We start from the raw sequence: 13,802 nt of genomic DNA, 5'->3' as shown, positions 1-13,802 counted from the left end.
TATAGAATCCACTTACGGGCTTTAAATTTATATTTTTGGAGATAGTTTAAAATTGCATTGCACATGTTTTCGGAACAGAAATATGAAGTGTCGGCTACATAATCCACGTCCCTACCTCTCACTGCATCACTCATCCACGCTTGACGTCAACCATCATGAGGGGTGCGGCATATGCGTATACTGAATGTATGCATATTAGTAATTACATAATCAAAAACTTGAAAGAACCTCGGGAGCATTCGTCACTTACTATGACAGCTCTTGTTTTGTTCTTAGTCAGCTCCGTAACTACGAGGCTGAGTGAATGGAGTGATATTGCAACTTCCTTAAACGAATCATGGTTCGTTTACAAGCAACAAGTCATATTCTTCCATTCAGATTATTTTATTTAAAAATAACAAACGATGGTTTAAAGCACTGCATAAGACAAACTATCACTAATACTAATATTATAAGAAAGAGTCTCTCTTAATAACGTTTACCTATTTTTTCTCCCTTTTAAAGCCATTAACAAAACGATTACAATATAATCCATATAATTGTATTCAGCATATATTTGTAAACCATTGTACGACGGGTTGGTCGGCAATTCCTTTAAAACAGTAAGTTAGTATTGATAGATAATATACCTTACATTCATTTCAAATGCATCAGAAATAGCATAATGATCATTTTATTTAAAAAGCCAACATGCTGAAACTAGAAGATGCTGCATTCAGTTTTGGTTTGTTTAAAAAAACAGATTAGAACCGCTTTGTTCTAACAATGCTTGAATGAATTATTCTTAAGTTCAAAGAATTTGTTCATGGAATTAACGCAAACATTCGAATTCGACATGGGTATTTAATTTATAAGGGCCATGTTTACATAAACACCTTTTTTAGAAAAGCAACATTCTTTAGCTACATTTTGGCCAGATCGATGTCGGTGCTAAACCGGTGTTGCACACACTTCAAATGGGCGTGGCTGACACGTTATACCTGACTGCACGCGATCCTCGGATGGGGCAGTACAACCTGGAGGCGTTGAAAATTCAAACCTCTGGATGAGCGTTCCGAGGAATAGTATTAATTCCATACGTGCCAGATGCTTGCCAAGACATGCACGACCACCTGAAATAGAGAATTTGACATCGATTAGGTATAGTTCAATGTTATGTTTAACATTGTTGAAAGTGTGTTTGGCTCTAAGGTTGAAAATAAATGTTGTGATAACCGAAAAAATACTATAATACGTATTGTTAGAATTTCATATCTTCGATCTGATAAAGATGTTTTTAGATTAACTAAGGTTGAAAATGAATGTAGTGATAACCGCTTAAATACTAAAATACGTATTGTTAAAATTTCATATCATCGATCTGATTAAGATGTGATTAAATTAAACTTTACCTAGACTAAATGGTGTCAAGTGTTCCTTCTGGTTTTTTTCGTTCCTCAATTGACCTTTGTCGTCAAGGAAACGTTCTGGTCTAAACACTTCCGGGTCGTGCCAGGTGGACTTGTCCGTGAGGAGGGTAATCAGGCCAAAAAACACTAAAGAGCTTTTTGGTATAATGTAACCTTCAAACTCGACATCTTCCATTGTGAAGTGTGGTGCGCTCTGAGGGGCTATTTGTTATTGTTTTTTTTTTTAAAAAAGGAAATATAATTTGAACAGCAATGAATTAAGAATAATGGAGTGAAAAGGCAAATCGTTTGGCAAAACAGCATCATAATCATTATAACCATTATAAGCTCAGGGGAGTCTGAGAAGCTAGGATTATTGTGAACGACGAAGTGGGTGGATATTAAGTCGCCTAACAGCACATCAACCCAGTCATTGTGACAGATTGCGATTAGAAGTGAGATTTTCCGGAACCATAAACTGTAAAATGTGAATAGTCTCGGTTCATTTGAGAATGTTATAAAGCAAACATTTCAACGCCCCTTTTCACCATCTTTTATTATTTTTAGCTATTTCTCAAAGTACTCAGTTATAATTTCTTTCCGGGGAACATTTATTCTCATAATAACGCTCTAAAACTTACCAATAGCACTGAATCGAAGCACTTCATTAATGAATGCTTGAAGGTAGGGCAGTTTCTCCTTATCTGAGAGTTGGACCTGCCTGTCTTCACCCACTTCCTGTCAAAACCGATTACTGTGTTAATACATACATAGTATTATGTATATGCATAATTCCAATTGGAATTACAACAAAGAATGTTTTGCATTTGTTAATATTTTCAAGAAGTGCGAACAGAACACATATGTATACTATTTCTGATGTTTAAGTACAAATGAGCTTAGAAGCTCACATGATATTGATCAACTTTTATCTACACAAGGACGATTGTCCTTTAGCGGAGTCAATTTGAGATGTTTGATTCGGGCTGGTTTGCCAATACATTTATATATATATATATATATATATATATATCCATTTGGTATATCTGTTGTGTATTTATTCGTTTTGTTTGTGTGTTGTTTGTACGTTATGTGTTTCGCTTTTAGTGTCTGTGTGTATGTAAAAAAGGTTATCGTTAAATCTTTGGCTACTTGGGTTTTCACTCTTCTTTCAATCATATTACATATGTATTGGGTTCGTTTATGCCAGTGATTCTCGCAGAATTAATCTGATTTATAATTATTTTAAACTATTTAATGTTGCATAGTTTATACTGGTTTATTAATATTTGTTTAAACCAGCGAGAAAGAGAGCAAACAATTACAATTTATTTTCATGAAATAGTGAACATGTTATTTGCCCTTTGCGTTTGAAGCTTTGTGAGTTCAAATGACTGAGCCTGATGTTGATCAAACTAACCTGAAGTATTTCTTTACGACACCTCTGCTGTATTTTCGGATTATTCATGAGGAAAAGGACTGCCCAGGTCATTGCAGTTGCTGTTGTGTCTGTGCCCGCATTAAATAGATCCACGATTACACGGTACATGTGTTCCGCTGAATTTGATACAATCGTATATATCTATTGTTTTTTCTTTAACCAACATCCTGATAATACAAATTTTATTTCGCTCTAATTGGTTTTAAATTGTTTCGAATGAATACTTTATAAAAATGATATCATGAACTATTAACGAAATTTATATCCTTTAGAATGCGAACTTTTGAATCTATTTCCTACTGAAAGTATTAAACTAATCAAATGTTGGTGCGATTTCAGATAATTATCCAATACCAGTGAGAGTTTTGTCCCCTTCTTGTTCTGCTTTCAGGTAAATGTCGACAAAGTCTCTCAAATTATCTGGGTCAAAAGTCGGCCGATGTTCGTCAATTCTGGACTTCGCGTATGCTTCTAGATCTTTAAATACGTTTAACACCGCCATTAACTGAAAAAGTAATAAAATATATGCAAAAGAGTGGAGTAAACATATATACTGTAAAATTTCATTATAAATACTTATATTATTGAAGTTGACCCTTTAATGTAAATGTTTAAATCACTGTAGCTACCTTTGATCTAGGTAGGAAACGTAGAAACGGGAAGTAGTTCTCAGGAAGAAATATGCTCAGGGTTTTGAAAAATGTGTCGATATCGCCTATTAACCTTAGAAACGTAGGGTCCCCATATTCAAACCTATAAAGAGAGTTTTAGATTTTAACAACGACATATAAGAATGGTTTGAAATCAACCACAATTATCATAAAACAAAACGCCATACGTCAAAGAAATTGCAAGCCATTCTCTAAATACATTTGTAGTTAAATAGTTATTTTGAAACAAATAGCATTGTATGTGTAAATGATATTATATCTGCGGAAATAACTTTCAGTCATTGTAACGTACGAGGCAAATGGGTACCGTTTCGTAGTAGGGTATTGCATTCAAACGTTGCTTGAAAAATAAAAATATATCGAGAAACTGTGGCCTGTTTATAAGACACGCAATCAATGCAAACAGTAGACAACAACGGCAATGAAGCTATGTTATAAGGCAAGCGACAACGGATCTCGAGCTTTGGAGTATTTGAGACTGATGAGTTATCGACAGAGTTGGTCACATACAAAACCATTTACATAATAGGATCCGACCACTTACTCGAGCAACCAGTTTTCAAATTTCCGCTTGTCTTAACAAAACAACGCCTATTTACTATGCTATATTTATATGATATGTAAGAAGTCGTCATATAATACACAACAGTATCCATTTAACATGCTGCATCATGCGTTGCAGACATTAAGAAGGACTACAGCTACCTGTTTCCGTACACAATACCAGCGATGATATTGGACACACCCATCTTAAAGTTGTCCAGGTAATACGTTGGCTGACCCTTCTTGCTCTCGATAAGATCACACAACCTGTATTACATATTGCATCTACATCAGCAGTATTCTGAAAACTATGTCCTAATAAGAACTAGAATATAAATAACACCACTGAGACAGATAAACGGCACCACGCCACAATTCATATCAGCATTAGTCAAATACACCGGAAAGGCGATTCTTAGATAAAAAGAAAGATGATGATGATGATGATGATGATGATGATGATGATGATGATGATGATGATGATGATGCTATAAATACTCACATCCTAGCCTCTTCCTGTATACGTTCCTCCAGTGACTTCCGGCCAACCCCAAAATCTCTCAGCGTCACAAGAATCAACTTCCGGAGAGCAGTGTGTTCGGCGCCGTTTGACAAAAATATACCTGTGATTGAGTATTGGTGTAGAGTGCGTTCTTAAGACAGGTTTATAAGAACAAGGCGCGAATTGTTTCCCTTAGCCAATACTGATAGTACATTAAAATCAATAACGCAGAGATGCCTGACACAAAGAATCAATGTCGTTCAACAAAAGGGAAAAGTCAGTTAACTCCTTTTATTAGCCATATAACAGGACTTCTTTAACTTAATACAAGTAAATAGAGGCATGACCATGAACCTATTATAAATGTCCATTTAAAATTCTGATCCATTCAGACTTTTGTAATGTATTTGTTTGGTGAATATCACAAATATACAAAAATGACCTTCAACTAATAAAGAATGACTTAACTCATTATTGAAGCTGTTAAGTCATATTTATTGATCATTTTAGTTTTTCTATCATGCTTTTCGATGATGTATGGATTTTATCAGTGAAATAACAACAGCTGATATATTCACTGAAAACTAAGCAGTGAAAATATCATCATCAAAAACTACTTTTACAATCATCTTTATATAGTTTGCCATTTCAAAGTGGAAAATACGATGTTGTTGGCGAAGAGATCGGCTGTAATGACCATTGTCTTAAATTTTCAGTTAACTTTATAACAGTTAATGTAACTATAAATCATTTCAGTTCATTGTTCGCTTACCTTTATTTTTAAATATGTAGTTAGTGGCATAGAAATTAGTTGGTCTGAATTTGAATTTGTCGTTCATATCCACGGCCGCCTTGTAAATCTTATCTTTTCCCATGATGAAGACGAAATTAAGGCTTGGACCGAGTTGTAACCTCACAACGTCACCATACTCTTGGCGTAACGTAAGCATCACCTCGTATAAGGGTTTGCTTTGACCACGTATATATGGTAGGTTGCCTGAAGAAATTATATGTTAATATAAATTATTGTGTACAGCAATAAGAAAAAAAACGATCTATTTCTTTTGTTTGTTCAATACTTACTCCAGAGTTAAAAAATAAAGATATATCATTGCAGCTTAGCTTTGTCGCTGTCAGTTTCATTCTTAAGAAGTTAAATATTCGGTGTGTGTGATTTTTTTAAATTGCACTATTATCTTTGTAATTTTTGAAATCTTTGCATACCCCGGAAGGGTTTCAGATAGGAATCGGTCAGTATGTCCTTCCGTCAGTCAGTCCCTGCAGTTTCCGATCAATATCAAACTTTGAAGTCAGTGGCCCAAGGGTCAGGGTCGTGTCCGATGAATTTATGAATAACGCTAAGGCCCAGAGACCTCATACTTGTCGAGCTGGTTGGAAATGACCAGCGGGTGAAGCCTATCCACGTCCCCATGACAGCTCTTGTTTCAAAACCGGTCTTAATGGATTTAATTACTATGTTTATATGCATATATACCCGAACGATCCTTGACTTACCAACTATCGGCCAGGGCTTTGGTCCTGGGGGTAGCTTGCGAGACGATGATGCGGAAGTGACGTAAACGACAGTCAATATACTGACCAAAGCAAGCAGTGCTAACACTGTCCAGTCTGCTGACATCAACAGCTGACCGATGTACATCATGTTAATGATTTGTAAGTACACCTATATAAAAAAGTGAACACAAACACTTTTTCGGTCTTGCATGTATTTTCTAACGTAATTTGACAATCAACGGTTACATAATACGTCTTTATAATTTAAAGCTAAGAGGAATGGAAACATTTTAGTGAGTATTATTCTAAAAAGGTTATGTTGCCTTTGTCTTTGTTCTTGTTTTCATTAAAAGGTTCAAACTAAAAAGTAATAAGCAAAATTCGTAATTCTTTGTTTAATCAAAGAGAAGATGCTTTAAAAATCGTTATATATGGAAACAAAATTTACCAGTCCTTGTAATATTCCAAAATGACAACACAATATAAAATAAGAAAAACACGGTCCCGGCGTGCGTTTTAGTGTCTTAATAATCGCGAATCGAATTTCAATAATAAACTTGCAAGAATACTTAACGCCTTAAATATCACAGTTTGAATACCGTCCGTATTAAGGTTAAACATACGTTATAAACTGGGACTGTTTACATACAGCTTTCTTTCACTCAAAATAAACGTACACCAAACCTACATGCGCGATAAAGGTTAAAATGAGAAGGAGCTATTGAGGCGATCTATCTTTAAACAGGGCCAGAACTCTTCAGTAAACATTTAACATTCAGTTTAAAATGTAGTTCACGCCATTTCGTAACAGGCGTAAAAGGGATATTAGAGTACAAAATGACTCAACATCAGTAAGATCTTTACAAAATAGAGTTCAAAATGACTCAACATCAGTAAGATCTTTACAAAATAGAGTTCAAAATGACTCAACATCAGTAAGATCTTTACAAAATAGAGTTCAAAATGACTCAACATCAGTAAGATCTTTACAAAATAGAGTTGAACATGATTAAATCAGAAAATACTGGTGTAGCTGTTTAAGTAGCTATAGGTATTAAATCAAACAGATTATGTAAATACAAAGCTGTTCATATATTTTGCAATATGAATATATAGCTAAACATGTTAATTGATCACTATCAGTTGCGGATCCGTTGTCTTGTGGTTAAACACTCGACTGTCAAACCAGGGTTTATAGTCCTTATCACTTAAAATACGAACAGTACCATTATAAGGAATCCCGAATCACATCGATATAAGTTGGTGGACGGTAACAAGACTAGACAGACACCAGCTAATACCAGTGCAAGAACAAAAGAAAATTATCAAAAACTTACATAAAAATTATCGTTGTGTATAACGCATTAAAACTTATTGCTGTATCATATCGCTGACTTCACATGTACCTTTCGCAGTGTTTGCTAATTTTTCCACTTCGAAATTTATTGGGTTTGTCTACCACGTTAATCCCGGAAAATATAAAAAAGTGCCGGTAGAAGTATCTGTACTTATCACAAGACTTTCCTATGCCAAGTATACACACTACAAACTGGGAACCATTACGGCACTATTTTTAAACGGGTAATATCAGCTACAACAGCGTCAAAATATTCTTTTAAACATGTAATATGATGTATTATCGACCTCATACTAGTTTGTATTGATAACTCCAAGCGTGTTTTTAGGAAATATTGTAAATGCCGATTTTTGGACCATCTGTGGTCTAGTGCCTTTAAAGAACTACGGTATCTTTAACCAGAGTAACATACCGTGTGTGCATTTTCCCATTTCCAAACAAGACTGATACTTTAAGTTTGGTAGAAGCCAGGGATAAGCCACTGGTACCGTAAATTAGCCCCAAAATAAGTATATAAAAGTATATAATTTATAACACCAGTAATGCATTTAAAAGCTCATTGATACCTAATGTTGGAATAATTTTTAAATAAATTATTATTATTAAGTATACCTTTTGTCCAAATCTGTCGTTTACATAACTGTCGCGATTAAATGTTGTTAAGACACATGTGTGTATACACTTTTGGTTAATAAACGTTCTGTTATGATACCCTTGTTTGTTAGAATTCAGAAGAATTCAGAACTCTTGTTTCGAACTCACAGCTATTATAATCTATGATTAGATATCCAGCACGTAACCGCCACGGCTATGACATTTCGTGCATTATAGGTTTAAGCTCATAATCATTGAAATAAAAAAAATACGCAATATAAAGATTACCACAAATATTTTCTTGGTCTATAAAAGATTGTGTTATGTTCTGCTTCTTTACGCGTGAAATATTTGAGTTTTGCTTGTATTTAAATGATGCAATCCTTTACCGAAAATTTCAGCGTTACATCATTCTACAAAATTTCGTCGGCCAAGGGTTGCATCATTAAAATACAAGCAAGTCTTAAATATTTCCTATAGTTTGTGGAGTTTATCTCATCTGCCTCACTACGCTTAATGCCGGAGATGAGATAAATGTTGTGTTTAGTGTTCTATATTTTAACTGAATGTGTGTCTGTATATAAAGTGTTCTGTGTACTCATTTTCAGAGATGAAAATGTGAATACCATTTTAAGCTTGAGATCGCGTATTGAGGATATTTGTTAATATTGGATGAATGCGAAATAAAATGTATGTAAACATATCCATATTTAAACCTTTGCGGACGCTATTGAAATGCAAATTTCAAATATGTTTGTATATTTTTGATAGTTTATTTTTGAGACGCTTAAACGCTTCACGTCGAACCTAATTCCTCATATTATTCTCTTTCTGCTATATTGAAATAAAACTAAACATGGAACGATTTTAGGGATCCGCTAGTACTTTAAACAAAAAATAAATGTAATGTTCTTTTGCTTCGTTTCTTGTCTTTAAGACGTTATACAAGAATATAAAGAAAAAAAATAACTATAATATAAATAGTTAATGCGGGTAGGGATACTACAGCGACTGCAATGACTTGGGCAGTCCTTTTCCGTAAAGTATATATTTCTTTGTTTTCTTCATCATTTAAGATCTTTATAATACATAGTTTCTTCCCCTAGACTACAATTGTTACGAACGTTGTCGATGTCTGCATTCTTATTAACCGTCGATGTGTAAATTATCCGATGTACAAATAGGCTTGCTATTTCCAATCGGAACAACTCGGCCAATGCACGCTATAAGATCAGCCTCGGATTTACTGTTGCATTAACTCGTAAAAGTAATATCTATGATGCTATTTAAATATAGTGTTTTAACGTGTAATTAGTATTACTAAGTTCAAATTAATTCCCAGTGAAGTGTTTTATTGCATAAATCATAAAAAACTAAGTGTAAAGTTCTTAATAGGTTGATAGTGCTAAATTTATAAATCACTACGCGATCTACCTGCAGCTTAGTTAAATGTAGAGAATTCTGACATTGTAAACCGTTCATAATACATACGAGTCTTCTTTCGAAGGAAAATGACCGAGTTGCTCCTATTGAGCTTTTTTCATCAAGCCAGTGGTAATAATGTTAAAATTAGATGCCTGGTGACCACATTTAATTTCACTATCATTTGTCATTTATCAGGTGTTGCTTACTAAAATGAAAATTATCTGACAAAAACAAAATTACAGGTAAAGGAATTATAGTTTGAATTATATTTCTATATTAAAGCTGATTTTGGACTTTAAATGACCATTTTTGCAGTCATTCAAAGCCCAATACCTTGTTTTGTCCTTGTTTATTTTATAAATATCAAAAATCTACTCGCAAAACATATCGCAAAATATGTTAGTCCCTATTCCTCTCTGGTGACGTCACATCAAAATCTATTCATTGCCCGATGTTGATATAAAGTCAAACTAAAAAATAGTGCATCATCAAAATGACATTTATTATTAAAGCATGTGTCTTTTAATTGATTTACGTTTATAATTAAAGGGTTATTAGTACTGCGTGATTAGACGGCTTGCGCCTCCTGAATTCGAATCTGCAAAAATACACTGTAGTCGAAAACGGATTAAAACGCAGTACCAATAACCCTATTTATAATATGTTTTCGTGATATTTGTATATACTCTTTTTTTTCAAATGAAACCATTTTAACTGATAACAAGATAATATTGGACCACAGGGGGCCAACACCTAATACAAAGGTTTAAGGGATATCTTAATTGGTATCTCTACATCAAGTGTAAGCAGGATCAAAATAGCTTTATACGTTTCTTGATATTTTTGCTTGGAACATTTACGCGTTCACTCATCACTCATTAGCAATATGATGGACATCGGTCAGCTGTTGTTGTCAGCAGACTGGACTTTGTACGCTATTCTTGTACTGGTCGGTCTACTTACCATCGTCTACGTCACTTCCGCTTCAGCTTCTCGCAGACTTCCACGGGGCCAAAACCCTAGCCGATAGTTGGTAAGTACTAACAAGTTAAGGATTTATCGGAAACATATGAATATAATCAAATTACTAAAATCACTGAAATCTAGAACACTAGATCTAGAAACTGGACCACTGTAAAATTGAAAAATAAAACATCGAATATGATAAATATTAAAACGAATGTGTTACATATTTGACTGCGGCTAACTTAGTTTTGACATTCCGATGGAATTTCCTGTGGTGGTTATGTGGACAATACTTATATATTATTTAACATTGTTCTGTACAATACGGATACGTACTTGGACTCGTACACAGCTGGGAAAACCATATTTAACGAGAAGTTAGGCGAGTCCATTACAGTAAAGTTTTTCCAGCTGTGTACGAGTCCAAATATATCCCGTATTGTACAGAACAATGTTTAATAACTTATTGTTTATTCCATACCTTCATGTTTCCAAATATTTTTAATTTATAAAAGGCGTTGATATAAGATTTTTACAACATTTTGACGTTTTGATTATAATCAAACGAGGAAAGATCCTGGTTATACAAGATAATTTATGTCTTTCTAATTTTAGAGCGTCTGTCGATCCCGATTTTCATTCGGAACCTGTTCACGCGTTTCGGTCTTTATTATAGGTACAATATTTTTTGTACGCACGTGCGTCCCTATAAGACAATATATAGTTCGATCACATGTTGAAAATGAGAGTCTACGATCGGACGAATATATAAGGCATAGAATAATAATCTTTATAATACCATGTTAGTTGTAGAATAAGGTCATTTGTGACTTCTTATTATGTGCCTCTTGGTTCCATAATCTTAAAGGTAAACATGTATATTTACATTTTGTAAAATGGCTTTTTTATCAAATAATGCCCCAGTTTTACGAAATATTTACTTTTAATCTGTTTTAAACTAGTTTTAAACTAATTTTTGGTTAGCGTTTACAGTTTTATTTAATTCAACTCCATATTATTAAACTAATTCCTTAACATTATCGTTTGATGGCAGTGGTCAATACCTTCAAAGACATAAAAGCATACGCGAAGTTAAGAATTAGGGGACTTCTGGCGAAATTTACCCCGATAATTTGAGATACTTTGTCGATATGTATCTGAAAACAAAACAGGAATGAATAAACTTCATACATGTAATTGGACGAAACAACTCGAATTGCATCAACGTTTGTTGACCTAAATAAGTTTTAAACTAATTAAAATCCAAATATGAACGCAAACCTCGACAGCATTCGTAAAAACTGTAGACTAGTTAAGTATTCAGGTACGTTTTATCACATTCAGATCAATACTTATGTGAAAAACTAAAGAAACAAGCTCAGTAGCAAAACATAAGCCCAGTTTAATGGCACCGAGCAAAAGCCAAAGATATAGATCACAAAAGCAAAAAATCACAAACAAGAAACATGGAAGAGCAGCAAAATTCTCCACAAACAACACAGCATGTACATACTGTATATAAAAACACTAGGTATGTTTATCAAGGATTGTAAGGTACCGCCTTGAAACGGTCAGTAAAATGTAAGGCCAAAACGTCGAAATTTTTATTAATGGTAAAATATGCTGTGCAAACATTTTCTTATGTGGAAGTTGATATGTTAAAACTGTTATATATGTTCTTATTGACATGGACTTATTTGTAGTTCGAATTAGTTATTTTAAGGACGTGTATTCATATTATTGTAATGAATGACAAGCTTGTAAGGGAACTTTGGTCAAGTGAGTGTACAATACAGATTAAGACTGTTTATGTATTTATTTGCAGAGTGTGGATGAAGACAGGCAGTTCAAACTATCAGACCAGGAGAAGCTAAGCTACGTTCAAGCTTTTGTTTACGAAATACTTCATTTCAGTCCTATTGGTAAGTCTTAGAATGTTATTACAACTTTTTCGAATCACTCAAACGTGACCAATTTATTGCATATCCGTGGCCGATCTCAAAAAGGTCCCAACGGCAGTGGTTAAAACTGATGTTGCCAGGCATTACATGACGTAATCTGATAAACAAAATAATGTACACGCCGTCTGGCTAGGGCGTCTGTAAAATTAGGAAATAGGAAAAGCCTCTATTTATAGATGATTGTTGGGGTAGTATGTATTTGTCCTTTTATGTTGTTTTAGCGTGTGATGTATAAGGCTACTGGTATAAACTGTTTATATGTGCCTTGTTGTATTTCAACATGTAAAATCAATACAAATAAAAAAGTAGGGAATTCATTTACTATATGTTGCAACTTGTGTTATCATCTACTTCGTATATGTTGAGTTGACGGGTTATCCGTGGGTGTATCTGAAATGAAAAAGGCGTTCTAAGTTTAAATCATCAATTAACCGAGGCTTCGATTATGTCCGTGCATGTTCATGTTCGGCATTCAAAGAAGATGAACTAAACACGAAATCAAAACACCTCTGTATATAATGTGTAATATATTGCTGCCATAATCGTATGACTTTTCACAAGAAATTGATAAAGAAAAGACAAAGATTAAGAAGCAGGACAATAAGGCAACATTATATTTCATTGCATTAGATAGGCATTCTTTTAGAAGCCATGTAATTAATAAATGGATACCTCTCTGCTGTCAATTGAAAACAATTATACTTTACACGGACAGTAATATATTTAAAATTTAGCCTCGTTGCAGGGTGTTGGGACTTCGGAAGAAAGAACTATAAGTTCTGTCCAGAATGAAGGCACAAACATCGACAAAAGTCAACCCTTTGAAAGTAAGGAAGGCATATATATGATATAATGGTTTTATCATGGTGTTTGGAAAAGATTTGGTGGAACGGTGGTGATATTAATCCAAAGTATTTGAAGTATTAAAATCGAGTTCAGGAATACAAGATTCTCGACCACTGTGACGTCCCTGAGTACCCGTGCGATGCCATCTGTATTGGCTGGAATGAAAATGCAGTTATGATGATATTAACATGACAATAAACAGTTATAGATCGAAACATTTTAAAGACTACAAGGTTATGATACTCACATATGATTTACGTAGCAGGTTTCTACAATGGCCAACCGTATCTCTAAACCGATACCGCCTTGTACGTCTAAACAATCGCAGAACAACTGTTCAGAAAACTAATCGAACACGAGGCAACGAGGGACACGGATGTGATGTTTGTTGTATGTAGCCATGGGATGAAGATTATTATTACAGATTACGCTAACGATCGAATGATTTCTGTCGACAATAATGGAGGAGTGATTTAAACGTTCCATATTATGAGAGGCCCATTGGGAGCTCACGCTACTCCTGCTGGTAATATGCTTTTGAGCTCCTCCTGAGCTGTTCCATGTTCATTGGAAAGAAAGTAGCGACAACTGTT

The 13,802-nt window shown here is 34.2% G+C and overlaps 1 protein-coding gene and 1 long non-coding RNA gene across 2 annotated transcripts; one reads left to right on the top strand and one right to left on the bottom strand.

Annotated features, from left to right (window-relative positions):
• Positions 1–371: 371 nt before the first annotated feature.
• On the bottom strand, positions 372–6,676 carry LOC128218162 (cytochrome P450 2B5-like). The gene is made up of 11 exons (XM_052925733.1): positions 6,509–6,676; positions 6,061–6,229; positions 5,318–5,542; positions 4,546–4,666; positions 4,206–4,310; positions 3,459–3,582; positions 3,184–3,334; positions 2,809–2,945; positions 2,030–2,126; positions 1,392–1,610; positions 372–1,112 (listed from the first exon to the last, which is right to left on the bottom strand). Exons 2-11 carry the CDS (start codon positions 6,206–6,208, stop codon positions 931–933), a joined length of 1,509 nt encoding a protein of 502 aa, XP_052781693.1. The 5' UTR covers positions 6,209–6,229; positions 6,509–6,676; the 3' UTR covers positions 372–930.
• Positions 6,677–8,646: 1,970 nt separating this feature from the next.
• On the top strand, positions 8,647–13,715 carry LOC128216978 (uncharacterized). The gene is made up of 4 exons (XR_008258168.1): positions 8,647–8,701; positions 10,426–10,469; positions 12,228–12,324; positions 13,303–13,715. It is a non-coding gene; the product is annotated as an uncharacterized LOC128216978 (long non-coding RNA).
• The last annotated feature ends 87 nt before the right edge of the window (positions 13,716–13,802 follow it).

The sequence above is a fragment of the Mya arenaria genome, chromosome 14 (assembly GCF_026914265.1).
Source record: "Mya arenaria isolate MELC-2E11 chromosome 14, ASM2691426v1".
NCBI lineage: Eukaryota > Metazoa > Mollusca > Bivalvia > Myida > Myidae > Mya > Mya arenaria.
This window is presented reverse-complemented; position numbering and strand designations above follow the sequence as displayed.

Bases quoted from the DNA above. Each gene is read 5' to 3' on its own strand.
- LOC128218162 (XM_052925733.1), bottom strand. From the start codon at position 6,208: ATGATGTACATCGGTCAGCTGTTGATGTCAGCAGACTGGACAGTGTTA. The intron at 4,667-5,317 runs GTAAGCGAACAA...ACTCAATCACAG, and splicing joins CTACATATTTAAAAATAAAG to GTATATTTTTGTCAAACGGC. The intron at 4,311-4,545 runs GTGAGTATTTAT...TATGTAATACAG, and splicing joins ATACAGGAAGAGGCTAGGAT to GTTGTGTGATCTTATCGAGA.